The sequence below is a fragment of the Enhydra lutris genome, unplaced genomic scaffold, assembly GCF_002288905.1.
Source record: "Enhydra lutris kenyoni isolate GAN:26980312 unplaced genomic scaffold, ASM228890v2 scaffoldscaffold1, whole genome shotgun sequence".
NCBI classification, from domain to species: domain Eukaryota; kingdom Metazoa; phylum Chordata; class Mammalia; order Carnivora; family Mustelidae; genus Enhydra; species Enhydra lutris.
Window position 1 is genome coordinate 9,785,519 of NW_019154085.1, and position 23,464 is coordinate 9,808,982.

The 23,464-nt window shown below is 40.2% G+C and overlaps 1 protein-coding gene across 1 annotated transcript in view; it reads right to left on the minus strand.

Moving 5' to 3' along the window:
* Positions 1 to 7,051: 7,051 nt before the first annotated feature.
* The window catches only part of LOC111142932 (raftlin family member 2), a 71,010-nt gene continuing 54,597 nt past the window's right edge, over positions 7,052 to 23,464 (minus strand). The window contains exons 8-9 of the mRNA XM_022496297.1: positions 20,746 to 20,824; positions 7,052 to 8,359 (exon numbers count right to left, since the gene is read on the minus strand). Coding sequence (XP_022352005.1) covers positions 8,087 to 8,359; positions 20,746 to 20,824 — 352 coding nt within the window. The 3' untranslated portion in view covers positions 7,052 to 8,086. The remainder of the gene's footprint in view (positions 8,360 to 20,745; positions 20,825 to 23,464) is intronic.

Consider the following 23,464-nt stretch of genomic DNA (forward strand, 5'->3'; position numbering starts at 1 on the left):
GCCGGGAGCCGGCCCCTCCCCCCGCGGTCTATCTTCCTGTCGCTTTGGATTCCCTTCTCCGCCAGTCCTGCCTTTCAGAAAGTGGTTGATTTTCTGTTTCTAGAGTTGCTGTTCTTCTTCTCTTCGATCTCCCGTTGGATTTGTAGGTGTTTGCAATCTTTACATAAGCTATCTAGCTGATCTCCCGCTACCTGAAGTAGTCTCAGCTGCTACTTCTCTGCCATCTTGACTCCTCCCCCCGATAGTAACTTTTGATCTTTTGCTTAAGGTCCAACCAAAGTTTGACTTGACACCACAAATAAACATGTGGGCTATGTTTGGGGAATTGAGCCTGATGAATGCCTCCTGCCCAGTACCTGACATACTCATATTCTTAATTCAGTAGAACCCAGAAGACTCATTCCCAAGTTGAGCACAGGCTCACCCATGTGAGATGCTGATTCACAAGCGAGTCAGGAGAGGAAGAATGTTGAACAAAGGGCAGTTGTTTTGCCAAAAAGGATGGCAGGAGAAACATTTGGGTTTAGGGGGTGCAAGGTCCTGAAAAAGGTTACAGCTGTGACCTGGACAGTTGGAGTCCCAACAGTGGCCCTTGGTGCCTCATCAGGCTTGTTCTCTTGTGTAGATCTGCACTTTGTCCTGGAAGCTTAACATTGAGCTTGGTTCTCTAGTCCTCCTGACAACTCTGTGAATTCTCCAATCAGTATTTCTTCTATTAAGACACAATTTATACATAATAAAATGCACCTATCATAAGTATATAGTTCAATGGGTTTTTGACAATTGCATACACTTGTGTTATTTCAACCCTTTATTTGGGTTTCAACCAGATAAAGATATAGAACATTTCTGTCACCCCGGAAAGTTCCCCTGTGTGCCTTTATAGTTGCTATATACTGAATGGCTTTGTCCCCCCAAAGTTCAAATGTTGAAATCCTCAGTTGATGTGTTGAGAGGTGGGCATTTGGTAGTTTGTTATGTCATGAGATGGAGTCCTTACGAATGGGCTTTATTACCATACTAAAGAGAGTCTGAGAGCTCCCTTGCCCCTTCCACCATGTGAAGTTATGCCAAGAAGACAGCTATCTACTGTTGTTTAACATAGTATTGGAAGTCCTACCTTCAGCAATCAGACAACAAAAAGAAATGGCGTTCAGATCAGCAAAGAAGAAGTCAAACTCTCATTCTTCACAGATGACATGATACTCTATGTGGAAAACCCAAAAGACTCCATGCAAAATTTGCTAGAACTCATTCAGGAATTCAGCAAAGTGACAGGATATAAAATCAGTGCACAGAAATCTGTTGCATTTCTATACACTAACAATGAGGCAGAAGAAAGAGAAATTAAGGAGTCAATCCCATTTACAACTACACCCAAAACCATAAGATACCTAGGAATAAACCTAATCAAAGAGGCAAAGGTTATGCACTCAGAAAGCTATAGAACACTCATGAAAGTAATTGAGGAAGACACAAAAAATTGGGAAGATGTTCTATGCTAACAGATTGGAAGAACAATTATTGTTTAAATGTCTATGCTACCTAAAGCAATTTATAGGAGTCAATGCAATCCCTATCAAAATACCATCCACTTTTTTTCACAGAACTGGAACAAACAACCCTAAAATTTGTATGGGACCAGAAAAGACCCTGAATAGCCAAAGAAATGGTGAAAAAGAAAACCAAAGCTAGTGGCATCACATCCTGACTTCAAACTCTATTACAAAGCTGTAATCATCAAGACAGTATGGCACTGGCACAAACAGACACATAGATCAATGGAACAGAACAGAGAAGCCAGAAATGGACCCTCCACTCTATGGTCAACTAATCTTTGACAAAGTAGGAAAGAATGCCCAATGGAAAAAAGACAGTCTCTTCAACAAATGCTGTTGGAAAAATTGGACAGCCACATGCAGAAGAATGAAATTGGACCACTTTCTTACACCACACACAAAAATAGGCTCAAAATGGACAAAAGACCTAAATGTGAGAAAGGAATCCATCAAAATCTGAGAGGAGAACACAGGCAGCTAAGTCTGTGATCTCAGCCACAGCAATATCTTGCTAGACACATTTCCAAAGACAAGGGAAACAAAGGCAAAAATGAACCACTGGGACCTCCTCAAGATAAAAAGCTTTTGCACAGCAAAGGCAACAGTCAACAAAACCAAAAGTCAACCAACAGAATGGGAGAAGATATTTGCAAATGACATAACAGATAAAGGGCTAGTATCCAAAATCTATAAAGAACTTATCAATCTCACACCCCAAGATCAAATAAACCTGTCAAGAAATGGACAGAAGACATGAACAGACATTTCTCCAAAGAAGATATCCAAAAGGCCAATAGACACATGAAAAAATGCTCCACATCACTCGTCATCAGGGAAACACAAACCAAAACCACAATGAGATACCACCTCACACCAGTCAGAATGGCTGAAAGTAACAACTCTGGAAATAACAGATGTTGGTGAGGATGCCGAGAAAGGGGAACCCTCTTACACTGTTGGTGGGAGGGCAAGCCGGTATAGCCACTCTGGAAAACAGTATGGAGGTTCCTCAAAAATATGAAAATAGATCTACCTTATGGCCTAACAAATGCAATACTGTGTATCCAAAGGATACAAACATAGTCTTTCAGAGGGGCACCTGCACAATATTTATAGCAGCAGTGTCCACAATAGCCAAATTGTAGAAAGAGCCCAGATGTCCATTGACAGATGAATGGATAAAGAAGATGTGGTAATAATATACAATGGAATATTATTTAGCCATCAAAAAATGAAATCTTGCCATTTTCAAGGACATGGATGGAACTAGAGGGTATTATGCTAAGTGAAATAAATCAGTCTGAGAAAAAGAAATATCATATGATTTCACTCATGTGGAATTTAAGAAACAAAACAGGTGAACACAGGGGAAGGGAAGGAAAAAGAATACAAAATCAGAGAGGGAAACAAACCATAAGGGACCCTTAGTTAAAGGAAATAAACTGAGGGTTGCTGGAGGGGAGGTCGGGGTTGACGGACACTTGGAGGGCACTTGATGTAATGAGCACTGTGTGTTATATGCAACTGATGAATCACTTAATTCTACCTCTGAAACTAATAATACACTATTAAACTGAGTTTAGGTCAAAAAAAATAAAAAGACGATAGCCATCTATGAATAAGGAAGCAGAGTTTTCCAGACACTGAATCTGCCAACACCTTGATCTTGGACTTTGAACCTCTAGAACCGTGAGAAGCAGATTTCTATTGTTTAAAAGCCACTGGATCATGGTATTCTGTTACAGCAGCCTGCGTGAGCCAAGTTAACAGTCACCCCCCCCCAACCACCCCAACCCCATAAGCAGCCACTACTGTGATTTTCAACATCGAAGATTGGTTTCACCTTCTTGAAGGTTAGTTTGTCTCTGAACAGATTTGGGAATTTTCAGCCACCTGATTCCCTTTCTCCAATACTCCCCCCAGCCCCCAGAACTCTAATGATGTGAATATTACACCTTTGTTGTTTTGTTACAGTCCAAAACCCTGAAGGGGTTGTTCTTTTTTTTTTTTTTTTTTTTTGATCTATTTCTCTCTGTTGTTCAGATCGAGTAATTTCTATTGCTCTTTCAGTTCATAGATAGCCCCCACCCCCCATCCCCCGTTTTTTTTTTTTTTGTCCTCTCCATTCTGTGCTGAGCCCATCCACTGAGCTTTTTATTTTGGTACTGCAACTCTCAGTTCTAAAATTTCCATTTGGTTCTTCTTTATATCCTCTATTTCTTCGCTGATGCTTTCTATTTTTTTTCATTTAAGTACATTCATAATTGTTTGTTGAAGCATTTTTCATCGTAGGTTCTCCAAACACTTTCAAAGTTAATTCTGATGTCTCTGTACTGTTAGCATCTATTTTTTGTCTTTTTTTCATTTAGCTTGGGATCTTTCTAGTTCTTGGTTTGAGGGATAATCGTCTCCTGAAACTGGATATTTTTATATTATGAGATTCTAGATCTCATATGTACCTTCTGTATCATCTGGCTTTTTCTGACCCGACTCAAGTGTGGGAAATGGGGTACTGCTTGCTCGGTGCTGAGTAGAGGTAGAAAAACAAGTTCCCCACTCAACCTCTGTTGATGCCTGATGTGGGTATTCATCTCCACTGCTGGCCTGTGCAGGGCTGGGAGTTCCAGTTGCGTACATAGTCCCTGCTGACGCCTCTGTGGAAGTGGCCTCATTACCACAGAACAATAGCTAAAGTCCTGACTCTGCACGAAGCCTCCTCTGAGGCCACCACAATGGGGAGAGAGAGACATACCTCATTGCTACTGGATGGGGGTGAAGTCCAAGCTTCCTACATGATCTCCACTAACACTTTGGGATAAGGTTGGGGGCTCTTCCTGGCCAGTGGGGTTGACATTATGGTTCCCTGCCTGCCCTGCTCTGACATCACCCTATCCAAGGTATTGGAGCCCCTTCGTGTAGACCTGTGAGGGTGGAAATCCAGGCTTCCCGTTCAGTCCACACTGGTTATAGGTAGGGGTGAGGTCACAGGTTTTATTGGAGTTTGTCCGGAGTAGAGTGGTTATTGTCTGAATATTTGCTGTCTTGCTAGGTTTTTGTCAGCGTGCTTTGATCTGCGACAGGGGCATTTCTAGATTGCTGGCTTCTTCAGGTCTCAAGTCTGAGATATGTGAGGAAAAATAAAACCAAGGAATTTGACACTGGTCATCTTGTGTTTGTTTTATATATAATGTTCAGGATTTTTAGATATACATACTTCATGGGCGGAATCTACCCTATCTTTCTGGGAGCAGAAGTCTCTGTATTTTCTTTCATTAAGTGTGTAAACCTCTTGCCCATTTAAAATTGGGTACTGTGTCTTTTTGTTACTGATTTACAAGAGCCATTTATATATTCTAGATACGAATCTTTTGTCAGGTATGTATTTTGCAAACATATTCTCCCAGTCTGTTGCTTCCTTTTTCATTTCTCAAACTGAGTTTAATGAACAGAAGTTTTAAATTTTGATGAAGTCCTATTCTAGATATCTTTTGAAATAAATTTTGAAATTAAATTTTGAAATAAATTTAATGCAAAATGAGCCAAGGTCAACTTCTGTTGCTTCCAACTAAAAATGCTGCTTGTCTAAGCCTACCAAGAATCACCTTGATACTGATACATACAATGATATGAACGGTCAAAACATTTTTGGAATCCATTTTTGGAATGGATTTATGACCATATCAGAAACCGGGCTCATTATTTTAGAGTTTTACCTAATTTTCCACCTCAAGCCCCATCTTAGAACTTAATCACCTGTCAGAACTGGCTCTATAAACTTTAGGTAATTGCACAAATAAATTTCACTCTCAAGGTATGATAAACAGCCACACGGAATATTATGTAAATGGATGTGCTCTGAATTCTGATGGTTGGTATTTAGCCAGCTTTCCTACATACCTGCTAGTAAATTGATTTCGCATGTTTAGTGACAGACGCTTTCCGTTTTTAACACATATTCCATGTGAATTCTCCACTGATTAGGCTTTCCATACAGGGGTACTCTGGGGCCCTGAGGATCTGGGAGAAGGAAATCCTTTTTAGCCTGATGCTGAAAGAGCCACAGTCCTTCGGGCCCAGAAGGCATGGTGGTGAGGAGTCAAGGTCGTGGGGAAAGGCTAGGAAAATGAGACCGTTTCTCAGCTCTCCCAGGATGAACGAAATGAAACCGCTTCCGGTACATTTATATTCAAATATATAAACACTTGCTCCTGCTGAATAACTTGATGATAGCTGTGGTTTGGGTTGACTGCAGCTCTGCCTCCTGCTTGTATGGGTGTCTGAAGATTCTTGAAAGCCCGTTTATCTGTTCATTTATTTAACACTGAAGGGAACGGCTGTGACGTTGATAGAGCTGCTCGTCAGCTCAGAGGCGGTTTCTCTGGGGAGCAGGTGTTGGATGTTGCTCACGGAAGATAAGAGGGTGACCTTCGATTCAAATGGGAAGGAACTAACAGCTGGTCTTTAAGACCCCAGACAGAAGTCCTGGAGCTACTGCACCGAGGCGAACGGCAGAACTTGACACCCACATTTATGATCCTAATACTTTTTTGTTATAACTTATAGGTGTTAGTAATTCATATGTTCACATGCTAGGGCCCCTAGAATTACATAGCGCTATGAAAAGAACTAAATATACAGTTGGCGGATAATCATTGGTCACATTTAAGTCCTTGGGCATATAGAGTCCAAGTTTTTTTATCTTTTTTTCTTTTTAAATAGACTTGGAGCTACTTATATATATTTAAGATGCTCTAGAACCACTTGGTCATTATTTATTCACAGTAATACAGTTTTGCCATGTAACTTAAGGGTAGTTGTTGGAGTAAATGCTTATAAAGTAGGTTTTGGGGATATAACTGCTAAGTTTTCATATTAAGTTTTTTTTAACAAGAAGAAATAACATTTGGATTAAAAGCAAACTGTAAAAAATAGATGCTTAACACAGTTTTTTAAAAATTAAGTGATTGATAGATTCCCTAGTTTTCCTTTAAATTAGAAGTATAAATTTCTATCTCTGTTTTTAATACTTGAAATCCCTTCTGTGTGGTGACAAAATGATACAGGAGTCTCTTTTAGATCTTGGTATTGGAATCACTGACCTTTCTGAGAACATTCTCTGTGCTTCATAACTCATGGCACTTTGTGGGCTCCAGAAGTAATATTTGTTTCTACCCAAAACTCACCAACTCTTGAATATGGGACTCAAGTTCATCTGAAAATCAAAACAAAAAAAACACATTTCTACAGATATTGTTGATAGCTATTTCCATGGAATAATACTAAGCAAAATGATCTTCAGCTCATTTATACTTACAGAGGTAATGCTTCTGCATGGTAGAAGTAGAGTAATTCCATGTTGATCTTGTCAACAATTCATGGAGATCTTCCCAGTTTAGTCACACTTTATATTTGATAACATGTAATAATTATCCATCATATGTACAAAGCATATTATGAGCATTTGTGATAAAAAATGATAGCCCAGTAACAAATGACATTTTATTATTCAAATGATCTTATAATGTCAACACCAATGCTAATAAAAATAGATAATAGGCTGCATTCATCAATGGCAAAGTCAGTTGTATTTCCCTTGAAGATTCCCACATTTCAAAGTAAGCCTTTCATAGATAGATGAAAATCCTCTATGATGTAGAATTTTAATCTTTATGAAAGACTGGGCAAGGCAGAGCAAGAAAAGCAGAGATAGAAGAGATGGGTCTCCATACACATGGACTCTGAGTACCTTTTTATTCTTGCAATTTAAGATGAAGGAAAATTATTTCATTCTACTAAAGTTTTTAAATGTTGAGATTATGGGTTCTTTTCATATTGAATTTTGAGGAAGACTGCTTTGCTCTATATCTAGGCCATTAGAAGCAATAAAGTTGAAGCTCAAGGAGTCAGTACAGGGTTGGTAACTTGGTGACCCTTTCTTTAAAAGCAAAGACATACAAAATGATGTTTTTGAAGAAAATTTTAACAAATGGGAGCTTGCTTTGTATACACATGTCATCACTAAAAGACAAAATTTGGATTAATTGTTATATTCAGGAAATAGGTATTTCATTAATTTGCCCTTTACAGGTATGTAAAAGAGAGAGAAGGATTTCAAAAGAGAGAGAGAGATTGCTTTTTACCTTAAGTAAGATTCTGACTTCCTGAGAACTTTCTAATTAGGTGAAATACTGGTTGATCTATTTAGTTTTCTCTCCAGGAACTGAACGAAAAGTACATCCTGTACATTCATGAGAAACTGAAGTAGATTATTGGTTAATAACCTAGTGGAACATCTGTTTAAACAGATGTTTTAGTTGAGAGAGGTGTAAACATGATTCTAAATTTACAAATATGTTGGTTATGTTTCCTTGTCTGAGGTTGAACCAAAGTTTATGCAGATTAGAGGGAAGCCTGAGTCTGGAAAAATTTAAGGTATTACATAAATGCAGATGAAGTAATATAATAAAGTCAGTTGGCGATTATTGGAATAATTATTTACAGGGCCTTCTGTGGCGTGACTTCGTCGGTCACATACAAGTGACTTGAGTCACTCCGTCTTCCTGGTCAAACTGCCCGTCGTCCAGGTCCCGCAGCGCGCTGTCGCTGCTGCTGAGCCCGGAGCCGCTGCCGTGCGGGCCCGGCCTGCGCTCGCTCGCCCAGCGCTCCCTCGACGGACAGAGGGGGCGCTCCTCGGGCAGGTTTCTGCTCTCTGCGGGCGGTGATGCGGCCGTGTCCGACCCGATGCTCCTGCTGGTGACTTTGCTCCTGTCCTCACCTTTCACGTGCCGGCTGGCTCTCCTCTGAAACACAAGAGATCGGCAACGGGAGGTGAAAAAGGGGGGGGCTTTCCTGTCCTTCCGCCCTAGCACAGACCACACTTTGCCCAAAATGTCCTTTCCGCGCTTCCCTTCAAAATCCTGCTCGTCTCCCAGGACCGGCTCCGAGTCACCTTCACATCCCCCACCCCGCAGGTGAGAACGAGCTCCTGTCTGTTGCACACGCCCAGCAGCTTCCCGGCGCATCCTTCTGCTCATTGACCGGTTGTGTACGTGTCTGGTACACGTACAGGGGTCCCTCGGGCTCGGGGGAGAGAAACCCGCCGAGATCGTACTTTGGGGAACAAAACAGGGTAAAAATACATCAAAGTTCCATTTTTCTTCTTGGTGTCGGTTAGGAGCCAGACAGCACAAAAGTTCTGAGCTGGCCACCTCACACCCAGGTCCCATAGACACTGACGGCGACGAGGAGTCACCATGATTCCCACCACGTTTATATTGCAGAGTGTCACGAGGGTCTTCCCGGTCGCGCAGCCCCCTCTCTCCTCGTCCTGCTGCGGCCCGCCGGAGCAGCTCGGTCTGCGGACTCTCCGAGAAACTGTGGATGTGTTTGCGATGTCCCTGGTGCAGTTCAGAGTGAGGAGGACATGGTCTTTGCCAAGGTAACAAGTCAAAATAAGGTATCTAAGTCAATAAAAGGAAATCTCGGGGAGGAAATTGTAGCAACTTAACAAGTGGATGTTCCGGGTCCTGATGAGATTCCCCTACAACGGCATCTTTATTACTTATAACGGCACATATTAGAATCTGATCACATCCGGGGCGCCTGGGTGGCTCAGTGGGTGAGGCCTCTGCCTTCGGCTCAGGTCATGATCCCGGGGTCCTGGAATGGAGCCCCGCAATCGCGCTCCCTGCTCAGCCGGGAGCCTGCTTCCCCCTCCCTCTCTGCCTGCCTCTCTGCCTACTTGTGATCTCTGTCTGTCAAATAAATAAAATCTTTAAAAAAAAAAAAGAATATGATCACATCCTCTTAGGTAGAAAAGTCTGAACAAGGATAAACAGAAAAAGATAAAGATAAAATTTAAAAAGATAAATAAAAAAGCATAGTAATTTCCCAATTTACACAGTTTATTTCTTGGAAGTTCATTTATATGTTAGTTAGGACCTAGGATTGTATTTTCCTAAATGCAAGAGGTACAATTATAAAACTTAGGAAAAAAATGTAGAGGTCAGATGCCCAGGCTGGTCTGAGAAAACTCTGTTAACCCATAGGTTTGTTGAACTTAGTGTGTAAAATACGAAAGTATTGTCTGCTGGTTTTCATGGCAAATATACAATGCAAACAAAAGCCTTATTAAATTAGATTTACTAGGCCAACATGGAATGCAGCCATCACGTGTGACGTTGCTTGTGTGGGAAGCAGCAGCCCCCAGCAAGTCGCACAGAAGGCGTTTATAGTTCTTTTTCTTGGCAGAGTTACTGGAGGCCTTGGGCGAGTTTAAGGCGAGTGGGTCCTGCCTCAACAAGAGCCTTCATGGTCCCAAATCAGACAGGGCTGTGCTGTGACACTTCCATTGGCCCCCTTGTATTCACCAAATGCAAATATCAGGTCTCAGATCCTTTTCTTTTGGATTCTCACACCAGAAGTATGGGATTTAATGCAAGCAGTGGAACCTGACGGCTTTATCCTCGGGTGTTAAGGTTGAGAATGGCACATTCTCTTTGTCCCTGGGAGCTGGTCGGTGAGGATTCGGCCTCGTGGCTGCAGGAAGGGCTGATGAGTGCGGCCAGACCGCTGGCGCCCTCTCCCACACGCAGGAGGAACGCGCTCGCTCTTGAATGACCTCTCAGTGCTGACTGAGGGAAAAGTAGGAAGGCAGGGACGCCTGGGAGCGCTCGGCTGCCTGGATCTTTCCTTTCTCACCAGGAACGGGGCCGAATGTAAATTCCGCAATAAATTCCTTATTGTATGTCAACCAGTTCACATACTCAAGGAGAATTTTCTTTTTCTTTTTTTTTTTAAAGATTTTATTTATTTATTTGACAGACAGAGGTCACAAGTAGGCAGAGAGGCAGGCAGAGAGAGAGGGGGAAGCAGGCTCCCTGCCGAGCAGAGAGCCCGATGTGGGGCTCGATCCCAGGCCCCTGGGATCATGACCTGAGCTGAAGGCAGAGGCTTAACCCACTGAGCCACCCAGGCACCCCTCAAAGAGAATTTTCTTAATAAAATGTGGGTGTTATTCAGCATGATATGATACTCATAGTAATTTACTTTTAGATAAGTATTAATAAGTAAGCAGCCACCAAATGTAAATTTCAAACATTAGAAGATGACAATACCTAGCATGCTAAGTCTAAAAAATATTTCAGAACACTTTTACTTTTTTACCATATGATCTTAATAAATACATCTTCAGCAATGCTATTGCCTCCCCTACCCCACTTTCCATGTGAGCTAATAGCTTTTCCAACAGATCAAGTTGCAATGTTCTCATAATTTAGAATGTAGGAGCCCGACCAGTCTTGAGAGATCATCTACTATAACTCGTCATCCTATAGAGGTAGGATCCAGGCCCAGAAGAAAGACAGGATTTGCCCAAGGTCAGGGAATGGTTGGTCTCAAACTAGATCCCAAGTATCTTATCTCATTCTTCGAACTCAATATCATCCACAGCTGCAAAAATATGAGTAGATTTAAGGTCAAAGATTTGTGTGCTTCCCAAATATAATTTTCCTTCAGTTACAAAAATAATACATGTTCAGTGTAGAAAGTCTGGCAAAAACAGAAAAACAAAACCCACCCACAATCCTATCTTGCAGAGATACCACTGTTAAAATTTGCCGTATTTTACTGTTTCTTTCTGTAAATATGTATTTGCTTATGCACACATAGATGTGTACAACACACTTTTTAACTTAGCACTCTATTTTTAGTATTTCTGTCAATAAGGAGAAAATTTCCATGTTACATGGTCAGGCTTATTCATGTAACTTTTTTTTTTTTTTCTGATATTTTCACTGTAAAATTTAAAAATCTATTAACTTTTGAGAATCAGTGTCAATATTTGTTAAAAATGGGTGGCCCATTTCAAATATACGAGACTCAATGACAAGTCAGTTGAATTTAGGGTATCCTACCATTCTGGCTTCCATTTTTCACTGTCAGGGTCTTAAAAACAAAAAGGAAAGAATGAAGTTTATAAAGCAGTAAAAACTTGGAGTGGACATTCAGGACATGTCTTCCTTGTGTGTCTCAAGCTGGGAGGGCTGGGATCAGGAAGACTCTGCAAGCTGAAATGTAGCTCTAGTACCACTTGGAAGAGTTTGAAAGATTTTTGAAAACAAATGGAGAGACACAACCCGTGCTTGCTCACAGAACTTGTTCCTGGGGCATCCCAGTTTGGAGTTGTCAAAATTACTCAAGTCTGGGAAGGAAAAGCCAACTTTCCTATCCACCTTCTTCTCTGCTGCTGCGTGGACACATGGCCCAATCAGATCCAATCAGAGTCCTTCCTTGGGATTGCTAGATGGACTGTAGGATAAAGAAGCTCTTTATTTTTTTAGAGAAGAGGGTGCGGAAAGGGCAGACGGAGAGGGAGAGAATCTTTTCTTTTTCTTCTTTTTTTTTTTTTAAAGATTTTATTTATTTGAGAGAGAGAGCGAGCGCAAGCAGAGTGGCGAGGCAGAGGGAGAGGCAGACTCCCTGTTGAGAAGGGAACCTAACATGGGGCTCGACTCCAGGACCCTGAGATCATGACCTGAGCTGAAGGCGGATGCTTAACCCACTGAGCCACCCAGGTGCTCCGAGAGAGAGAATCTTAAGTGGGCTCCATGCCCAGTATAGAGCCCAGTGGGGGCTCAGTCTCAGAACCCTGAAGTCATGACCTGAGCCTAAATCAAGAGTTGGATGCTTAACTGACTGAGCTACCCAGGCGCCCTAAGAAGCTCTTTTTGGTGAGGCGGCCTTGCCCGCCCTAGCAGGAGCCTTCTGCACATATGCGCACAGAAGATGAAGCAAGTAGATGAAGAACATCCCGGCAATATTGACTCTCTCATGTCGGTACTGAGGGTTCTTAGAGCCCTTTTTTGATGTTGTAAGCTATGCCAGTATCCTTCCCACCTAGAAGCCAAAAAATTCCCTTATATACATAGGCTGTCTGAGCAGGGTTTCTGTCCCTTACATGCCCAGGGAGGGACACCAAGAGGTCATAGCATGGGTGGCCTAGAAGAGAGCTGTTTTCCAGCCTGAACCTTGCCCTGTGGCAGCAGGGAGCACTCCTCCTCTTCAGCTCTTACCAGGAAAAACCCATTTGCTTTGAGTGAAAGCATTCCCTAGGTGAAGAACATCATTAAATATAAAAGCAAAATGCTTTTATCTTGAATTTTACTAAATGCTCTTTGAGACACGTGACATCCTCTGCTTACACTGGCGCCTGACTTGATTTCCCATGGACCTCAGTTGAGGATACTAACAGTTGATGAGTGAAGTATGACCCTTGTGATTTTCAGATAATTTCATATCAACTTCAAATGACTGAAAAAGTAAGAACAAAGTCTAGTAATCGTCTCACTGTAAGGTAAAGAAAGAAGTTAAGGTGTACCTTAAATATTTCTTAGTTTTTTATGACCTCATTATAGCTACTTTGGAAAAGATCTAATTTAGAACATTTTCCTGCTGCTGCTTCTTCACTTCTACGTTTGTGTTAGAGAAAGGATTCCATAGATGTGCCCAAGAAGGCTCTACCTCCTGAAATCATTCATTTTGAGGTAAAATTTAAAGACAAGAATATTATTTGAATGTAAAACTGCTCTAAAGAAGGAAAATAAAATAAATTAAACATTAAACTCATGTCTCCCTATTCTCTCCTTCTTTCAATAATGGGACTCCTCCCTGCTGATGCCTTGCAATTTGTGGCCGGCCATGTGCTATTTCACTGTGGCTCCAGCACATGGTTGCCCAGATGGCATATCCCAGCCTCCCTTGCAGACCCTCATGGTGGCATAGATAAGTTCATGTCAATGGAATGTGAGAAGAAATATGTGACTTAAGGGTCAGTGCCTTTGAAGAATGTCTGGAATTCCTCTTTCCTTCTTGCTGGCTGGACATAGCAACAACTGTGACCAGCCCTGGGTCCAGAGGTAGAAGCCAAATGTTGAGGGCAGCAGGGCTGACTGGTCATGAAGCAGAGCCTTGCCCTACTCTGGAGGTCCTGCCCATCTTTAGACTATTGGGAGAGAGAGACTCATCTGTTGTATTAAATCATTCTTTATGGGCCTTTTTGGTATAGCATCTTAGTAACTAGTTAGTTACTGATTAATAACATGAAAAAGTTGTTGATCACTAATGCTTTTTAGCTTGATTTTCCCCAACTTTCTAATTATGAAAAATTTCAAGTAGACAGAAAGTTTAAAGGATAATACAACAAACACTATATACTCATTACCTAATTCTAAACATGTTAATATGTTACCATATTTCATGTATATGTATATGTTTTTTGGATAATCATTAATTAATTAAAAACATTAATTAAAAACATTAATACACTACATTCTGGCATACTAGCTGAAGGTAATTTTTAGCTGGAGAAAATGGAGTGTCATTAGGAATTTCTAGATTCTTCTTCACTTTTTCCATAGAATTATTGTAGTGTTTAATTATCGAGTATTGAAAGAAAAATGTTCCTATTGAAAACAAAAGCAACATTTCATATGACCAGCCATTGTGCTAAGCTCTCTACATGTATTCTAATTGAATCCCCCTCACAACCCTGTGGTAAGTACTAACATTGTCCATATTTTATAGATGAAGGTATGGAGGCTTGGGGAGTGTGGCACACTCGTGCACACATGTGTGCGTGTGCACACACACACACACACACACGCACCCCATCCCCTGGAATCCTTTTCATGTTTTGTTTTCTACTCCTGAAAACACCACTGAGTGGAAACTCTACTCTGAGTTAGTGGAAACTAAATACTTTTATATAATTATCAAAGAGAAATGGGCTGAAGAATCTAACTGAAATAGAGACTTTTAGGTAATAAAAAATTTTGATTAGTTTGAGTCTTCAAAAGAAACAAAAAGAATCTTGAAATTCTTTTCTGGGGCACCTGGGTGGCTCAGTGGGTTAAAGCCTCTGCCTTCGGCTCAGGTCATGATCCCAGGGTCCTGGGATTGAGCCCTGCATCGGGCTCTCTGCTTGGCAGGGAGCCTGCTTCCCTTCCTCTCTCTCTGCCTGCCTCTCTGCCTACTTGTGATCTCTGTCTGTCAAATAAATAAATAAATAAATAAAAATTAAAAAAAAAAAAGATATCTTCTCCCTTAAAAAAAAAAAAAAAAAAGAAATTCTTTTCTGAATTCCAAAGATCTTAGAAGAAAAAATCTTGGAAGAAAAAGTTGGGAACATTTAATAGATGGAGTTAAAATCCTGGTTGGGAATCTCTTATCCTACTGAATGTCACATCCTTGAATTCATTTAGAGGCCTCCCACCAGAAGAAAAATAAGAATAGATAAAAGGAACAAGATAGGAAGGACATTGCTTTAACCCTGCATAGCCTTACTTCATGAGAATTTCATTATCAAGGACAGTCTTTTTTTTTTTTTTTTGGGCAAGATTTATTGTTTTTTAAATTGAATTAATTTACATATATTATTAGTTTCAGAGGTAGAGTTCAGTGATTCGTCAATCTTATATAATAACCAGTGTTCATTATGTCATGTGCCCTCCTTAATGCCAACCCCCCAGTTACCCCATTCCCTACTCCCCCCACCGCCAGCAACCATCAGTTTGTTTCCTATGATTAAGAGTCTCTAATGATTTGTCTCCCTCTCCCATTTTTTTTTCCTCTCCCATTTTTAAAAAAAGATTATTTATTTATTTATTTGACAGAGAGGGAGAGATCACAAGTAGGCAGAGGGGCAGGCAGAGGGAGAGGCTCCCTGCTGAGCAGAGAGCCCAATGCGGGGCTCAATCCCAGGACCCTGAGACCATGACCCAAGCTGAAGGCAGAGGCTCAACCCACTGAGCCACCCAGGCTCCCCGTCTCCCTTGCTCATTTAGACTTGTTTTATTTTTCCCTCCCTTCCCTATGATCCTCTGTTTTGTTTCTTAAATTCCACAGATGAGTGAGAACATATGATGATTGTCTTTCTTTCATTGGGTTATTTCACTTAGCATAATATCCTCTAGCTCCATCCCCATCATTATGAATGGCAAGATTTCATTTTTTTGATGACTGAATAGTATCAGTTGTATATTGTATCTACCATATCTTCTATATCCATTCATCTGTCAATGGACATCTGGGCTCTTCCCATAGTTGGGCTATTATGGACATTGCTGCTATAAACACTGGGGTACAGGTTCCCCTCCAGACACTGTATTTGTATCTCTGGGGTAAATACCCAGTAGTGCAGTTCCTGGGTCACAGGGTAGCTCTATTTTAAACTTTTTGAGGAACCTCCATGCTGTTTTCCAGAGTGGCTATACCGGCTTGTCTTCCCACCAACAGTGTAAGAGGGTTTCCCTTTCTTGGCATCCTCACCAACATCTGTTATTTTCAGAGTTGTTACTTTCAGCCATTCTGACTGGTGTGAGGGGTATCTCATTGTGATTTTGATTTGTGTTTCCCTGATGGCGAGTGATGTGGAGCATTTTTTCATGTGTCTGTTGGTCTTTTGGATGTCTTCTTTGCAGAAACATCTGTTCATGTCTTCTCATTTCTTGATGGGATTATTTGTTCTTTGGGTGTGGAGTTTGATGAGTTCTTTATAGATTTTGGATGCTAGCTCTTTATCTGTTATGTCATTTGCAAATATCTTCTCCCATTCTGTTGGTTGACTTTTGGTTTTGTTGACTGTTGCCTTTGCTGTGCAAAAGCTTTTTATCTTGAGGAGGTCCCAGTGGTTCATTTTTGCCTTTGTTTCCCTTGTCTTTGGAAATGTGTCTAGCAAAATATTGCTGTGGCTGAGATCACAGACTTAGCTGCCTGTGTTCTCCTCTCAGATTTTGATGGATTCCTTTCTCACATTTAGGTCTTTTGTCCATTTTGAGCCTATTTTTGTGTGTGGTGTAAGAAAGTGGTCCAGTTTCATTCTTCTGCATGTGACTGTCCAATTTTTCCAACAGCATTTGTTGAAGAGACTGTCTTTTTTCCATCGGGTATTCTTTTCTGCTCTTTTGAAGATTAGTTGACCATAGAGTGGAGGGTCCATTTCTGGCTTCTCTGTTCTGTTCCACTGATCTATGTGTCTGTTTTTGTGCCAGTGCCATACTGTCTTGATGATTACAGCTTTGTAATAGAGCTTGAAGTCAGGCAATGTGATGCCACTAGCTTTGGTTTTCTTTTTCACCATTTCTTTGGCTATTCAGGGTCTTTTCTGGTTCCATACAAATTTTAGGATTGTTTGTTCCAGTTCTGTGAAAAAAGTTGATGGTATTTTGATAGGGATTGCATTGACTGTGTAGATTGCTTTAAGTAGCATTGACATTTTAACAATAATTGTTCTTCCAATCTGTTAGCATAGAACATTTTTCCAATTTTTGTGTCTTCCTCAATTTCTTTCATGAGTGTTCTATAGTTTTCTGAGTGTAGATCCTTTGCCTCTTTGGTTAGGTTTATTCCTAGGTATCTTACGGTTTTGGGTGTAGTTGTAAATGGGATTGACTCCTTAATTTCTCTTTCTTCTGTCTCATTGTTAGTGTATAGAAATGTAATGGACTTCTGCGCATTGATTTTATATCCTGTTACTTTGCTGAATTCCTGTATGAGTTCTGGCAATTTTGGGGTGGAGTCTTTTGGGTTTTCCACATAGGATATCATGTCATCTGTGAAGAGGGGAGTTTGACTTCTTTGTGGATTTGGATGCCTTTATTTCTTTTTGTTGTCTGATTGCTGAGGCTAGGACTTCTAGTACTATATTGAACAGCAGTGGTGATAGTGGACATTCCTGTTGAGTTCCTGACCTTAGGGGAAAAGCTCTCAGGTTTTCCCCTTTGAGAATGATATTTGCAGGGCACCTGGGTGACCAGCCATTAAGCGTCTGCATTTGGCTCAGGTCATGATCCCAGGGTCCTGGGATCAAGCACCACATCTGGCTCACTGATCAGAGGGAAGCCTGCTTCTCCCCCTGCCGCTCCCCCTGCTTGTGTTCACTCTCTCAGTGTCTCTCTGTCAAATCAATAAAAATGAAATCTTAAAAAAAAAAGAAAGAATGATATTCACTGTGGGTCTTCATAGATGGCTTTTATCACATTGAGATATGTTCCTTCTATCCCTGCACTGTGCAGAGTTTTGATCAGGAAAGGATGCTGTACTTTGTCAAATGCTTTTTCTGCATCTGTTGAGAGGATCATATGGTTCTTGTCCTTTCTTTTATTAATGTAGTGTATCACATTGATTGATTTACAACTGTTGAACCATCTTTGCAGCCCGGGAATAAATCCCACTCGGTCATGGTGAGTAGTCTTTTTTTTTTTTTTAAAGATTTTATTTATTTATTCGACAGAGACAGAAATCACAAGTAGGCAGAGAGGCAGGCAGAGAGAGGGGGAAGCAGGCTCCCCACCCAGCAGAGCGCCTGACTCGGGCCTCAAACCCAGGACCCTGAAATCATGACCTGAGCTGAAGGCAGAGGCTTACCCCACTGAGTCACCCAGGTGACTGGTGAGTAGTCCTTTTAATGTACTGTTGGATCCTATTGGCAAGTATCTTGGTGAGAATTTTTGCATCCATGTTCATCAGGGATATTGGTCTGTAATTCTCCTTTTTAGTGGGGTCTTTGTCTGGTTTGGGGATGAAGGTCATGCTGGCCTCATAGGAAGGGTTGGGAAATCTTCCTTCCATTTCTATTTTTTGAAACCGCTTCAGAAGAATAGGTATCAATTTGTTAAATGTTTGGTAGAATTCCCCTGGGAAGCCATCTGGCCCTGGGCTCTTGTTTTTTAGGAGATTTTTGATGACTGATTCAATCTCCTTACTGGTTATGTGTCTGTTCAGGTTTTCTATGTCTTCCTGTTTGAGTTTTGGTAGTTTATATGTCTCTAGGAATGCATCCATTTCTTCTAGGTTGCCTAATTTGCTGGCATATAGTTACTCATAATATGTTCTTATAGTTGTTTGTATTTCTTCCGTATTGGTTGTGATCTCTCCTCTTTCATTCATACTTTTATTTACTTGGGTCCTTCTTCCTTTCTTTTTGATAAGTCTGGCCAAGGGTTTTTTGATATTATTAATTCTTTCAAAGAACCAGGTCCTAGTTTCATCTGTTCTACTCTTCTTTTTGTTTCTACCAAGGAAAGTCTTTAATGAAGGACAAAGACATAAGAAATGTAGTCTATGTGATTTATAAAACAATCTTTTAATTTTTAGATTATTATATGCTAAAAGTATATAGTTCTATGAATTTCCACAGCTATGCATAGTTTTGTGTAACCACAATAGGATACAGAACAGTTCCATTATCTCCTCTAAAACCTCCATAGGATCCCTTTATCACTTCCCTTCCCCAAAACTCTAATTCCTAGCAACCACTGATCTGTTCTCCACATTATAGTTTTATCTTTTTGAGACTATCATATAAATGGAATCTCTATAATATTTTTATTTTATTATTTATTTACTATTATTTTAAAACTACAGTATTGGTAATGCATGGTAGTATTGGTAGTGCTATGTTAGTCTCAGGTGTACAAATAGTGATTCAACAATTGCATTCACTACTCAGTGTTCATCAAGATCAGTGCACTCTTAATCCTCTTCACCTATTTTATCCATCTCCCCACCCACTTCCCCTCAGTAACCACAGGTTTGTTCTCTATATTTAAGAGTCTGGTGTTTTTTTTGTTTTTGTTTTTTTTTCTTTTTTCATCTGTTTTGTTTCTTAAATTTCACGTATGAGTGAAATCATATGGTACTTGTCTTTATCTACCTGACTTATTTCACTTAGCATTATATCCTCTAGATTCAGCCATGTTGTTGCTGACCACAAGACTTTATTTTTTTTTTATGGCTGAATAATATTCTACCATATATATACATATACATATTGAGAGAGAGAGAGATCACACCTTTTTTATCCATTCACCTATTGATGGACTGTTGGACTTTTCCCATATCATGGCTATTGTAAATAATGCTGCAGTAGACATAGGGGTGCATATCTCTTTTCAAATTAGTGTTTTCACATTCTTTGGATAAGTGCCCACAAGTGCAATTACTGGATCATACGGTAATTCTGCTTTATTGTTTTTTGAGGAGACTACATACAGTTTTCCCCAGTGGCTGCACCAATTTACATTCCCACCGACAGTGCACAAGGGTTCCCTTTTCTCCACATCCTCACACTACTTCTCATTTCTTATCTTTTTTATATTAACCATTTTGACTGGCGTGAGGTGATCTGTCATTGCAGCTTTGATTTGCATTTTTCTGATGATTAGCGATGCTGACCATCTTCTCACATGTGTGTGGGCCATCCGTATGTCTGTTGCAATATTAGGCACTCACAAAAATTTTCCTCTACCCTCTTATCTCATGAGGCTTGCAAGTTAAACTAACAAAAGACAGGTTAACATGAGAAAAGGTTTATTTTGGATGTCTATGGGGGCTTCACAAAGAAAAAGTGAAAACTTAAAGAGGCAGTTAGACCTGGGAGCTTATACATGATTTTAGCAAAGTGACTAGACAAAGGAACAGGGCTTTGGGCTTCTATGGGCAGCAGACTGTGGAAAGGTGCATATGTGGTGAACCTAATTGAAGATAAGGGTTATTTTAGTAAGATTTACTTATGTAGACTCAAGTCAGTGCCACATCTAGCAATAAGTCATCTCTGATGATTAGTAGGAGTCTTCTCTTCCTAGTACAGGGAAGGAGGACAACTTTACAAATGGAAATTTATGTTACCTTTTTTCTTTTTTTTTGAGATTTTATTTTTTAAGTAATCTCTACACCCAACATGAGGCTTGAACTCACAACCCTGAGATCAAGAGTCAGAGTGAGCTCAAGATGAAGAGTCTACTGAGTCAGCCGGGCAACCCTGTGTTATCTTTAAAAAGAGGAATTTATTAAAAAAAAAAAAAAAAAGGAAATTTATGCCCTGCTTTTTATCACAAAGGGAGGGGATAGAAAGTTACTCCTATGTCTGTGATTCTTAACTGCATTCAGCTGAAAATAATACATTGCCCACGTGGCAGATTTTGGGGTGACATATTTTGATCCCCATCAGAACTGTCTCCCAGCACCGAGTTACTGACACATTTCCTTTGTTGCTATATGTTGGTTTAGAGAATATTTCCATATCAAGTCCACATTTCCTCATCTGTATTCACCATTTAGAATCACAATGAGAGTTAAGTATTAAATGCTTCAATAGAACATTTAGTAATAAAGCATCTGTTTTACTCACTTCTGGTGTTTGAGCAGCTGAATTCCACATAACTGGTCTCTGAAGGAACACAACTTGTTTTGTAGCCAAATTCCCTTCACTGCAAATTAAAGCAATAACATTAGTATTTGCAAATTAGTAATTCTCAATTTCATCCTTGGCTAGAATATTTCATATGTATCCTTTGTAAAATAATCTTCTGATCCAAAAATAATTATGAAATATGATTTTATATAAGTTCTAACTGGAAAAACAAGAAAAAAATGCCTAAAAGCTGAATACAGTCCTTACCAAAGAAAAATTTGTTTAGAACTTGTAATCTCAATATGCTAATGTAAGTATTTTTATCTTTTTTTTGCCCCCTCCTAGTCTTTATCAACATGTGAATTTCCACATTTCTGTGTTCTATGCTTTTCATTAAACACCCCTTTCCTTGTTTGTACACTTGTGATCATATTCTTAATAGCTGCAGTCTCTCAAAGAATTAAGATACTAAAATGCATTACGCCTTTCCTGTATTATTGGAAAATTAGGTTGTTTCCAATTTTCCACTAAATTTTAAATAATGCTGCTGTAAAATATGGATAGTCTTCCTTATTCTTACGACTTATTTCTTTGAGATAAAGTCTCAGGAGTGGGATTATTAGGTCAAAAGGGCATGATTTAAGCTTCTTGGTATGCATTGTCAAATTTGCCTCGTAAGAAGAAGAGACTAATTTAGGCTGCCACATGTGAGAGATTTTATATACATTTTCAGATGAAGGGCTTGAGCCACAGCTAGTTTTATTTTCAGATGCTTCTTTGTAGTCAGCTACTCAGTATTCTCCTTATTTAACTATCATCATGGCAAATTACCCCTTGCCAAAGACTCCTTGGGGTTTGTATTTCTCTGAAATGCTTTTCACAGTCTCCATGGATTTATGGGAGGAGTGTCTGTAGCTAATGTTGCTCAGTTACGACTTTTATTATGCAAAAAACCCAAACAAAACCTCACTATTAGCTGCATTTTATGCGGAGCTTTTTTTCTGGAAAACAAATGCAACATTGAAACTCCGGCCCTAGCGGTATATGTCAACCCGACACCATCTGAAAATCCCAAATTTACTGCTACTGTTGAATTTTGAGAAATAGCAAAAATTTCCCCAAAGTGGTAATGAGAGACTGCTTCTTTTTTATTTTTAAAAGAATGCTTCTAGTCTAATATCAGTTTAGTTTAACTTTATCTTTGATTAGAAGAAAAGACTTGGTATGAAGTGTAGTTGACCCTTGAACAACGTGGGGCTTAAGGGCATCAACCCCCTCCCCTCCCCACCCCAGTCAAAAATCCACATGGGGGGCCACTTGGCTGGTTCAGTAGGTAGAGCATGTGATTCTTGATCTTGGGGTTGTGAATTTGAGCCCCAGTTTGGGGGTAGAGATTATTTAAAAATAAAATCTTTTTTTTTTTTTTTTAAGATTTTATTTATTTATTTGACACAGAGAGAGAGAGCGCAAGTAGGCAGAGAGGCAGCAGAGAGAGAGGGGGAAGCAGGCTTGCCGCGGAGCAGAGAGCCCGATGTGGGGCTTGATCCCAGAACCCTGAGATCTGACCTGAGCGGACGGCAGAGGCTCAACCCACTGAGCCACCAGGTGCCCCCAAAATAAAATCTTAAAAAAAAAAAATCCACATATACTTTAGACTCTCCAAAAACTTAACTACTAAGAGCCTGCTGTTGACTGGAAACCTCGCCAAATATATTAACAGTTAACTAACACATATTTTGTATGTTAAATATATTATAAACTGTATTCTTACAATAAGCTAGAGAAAAGAAAATGTTATGAAAAATATCATAAGGAGGAGAAAATACATTTACAGTTTTGTACTATATTTATCAAAACGAATCTGCTTATAAGTGGACCCGGCAGTTCAAACCCATGTTGTTTAAGGGCCAACTGTATTTTGTTACTTTTGGGAACAAGCATCAGGAGACATGGGTTATGACATAGGCATACAGGGAAGAGACTAACAGTGTGCAGAATAGGCTGGTCTGTGTTTGGGACGTACAGGATATGCTGGAAAAAGCAGTGGCTTTGAAGCCAAAGAGTTCCTGGGTTTAAATCCCGGCTCTTCCATAATAGCTGATGGTACCACCTCATAGCTGGTGACTTTAGCAAAGTTTTAAAATTCTCTAACTTTCATTTCCCGTCAGGGACTTTGTGAAGGGTAAGTATGTGGATGTGTATGAAGACCTCCGCTGTGCCTGCCGCTAGAAGGTGTACAACAAATGTGATTTCCTTCTACTTTGTCTATTCCTTCTGCTTTTCCTAATCATTTAATGAGATGTACGGTGGAGTTAAGTGGAAGGGAATGTCTCAGAATCTAGAATATCTTCTAAGAGAAAAGTCAGGGGAGAGGGTACCCCTGAATCAGTGGTTGCTTCTGGGTACTGTTCAAAGTGTATGACTCAGCTAGAGAATCCCACGAGGGAACCAGGCCTAGAACTATGCAAAGATGAGGAGGTATTTATTCTTGAATAGAAAGCAGGAGAATGTCAGGGCAGGGATTGTGAATGACCCCTGTAGTGAGTTCTTTCCAACCCATTATAGGATGGTACAGGTCTGAATGCCCTAGGGTGTGATGTTTGAACTAGAGCAGGCTTCGCAACCTTTCCTAATGGGATAAAACAGTAAATGAATAGATGACTTCTCAAAGGCCGACTGTCTTAGGACAGTCTCCAGAAGCCCAGGTAAGACTGTG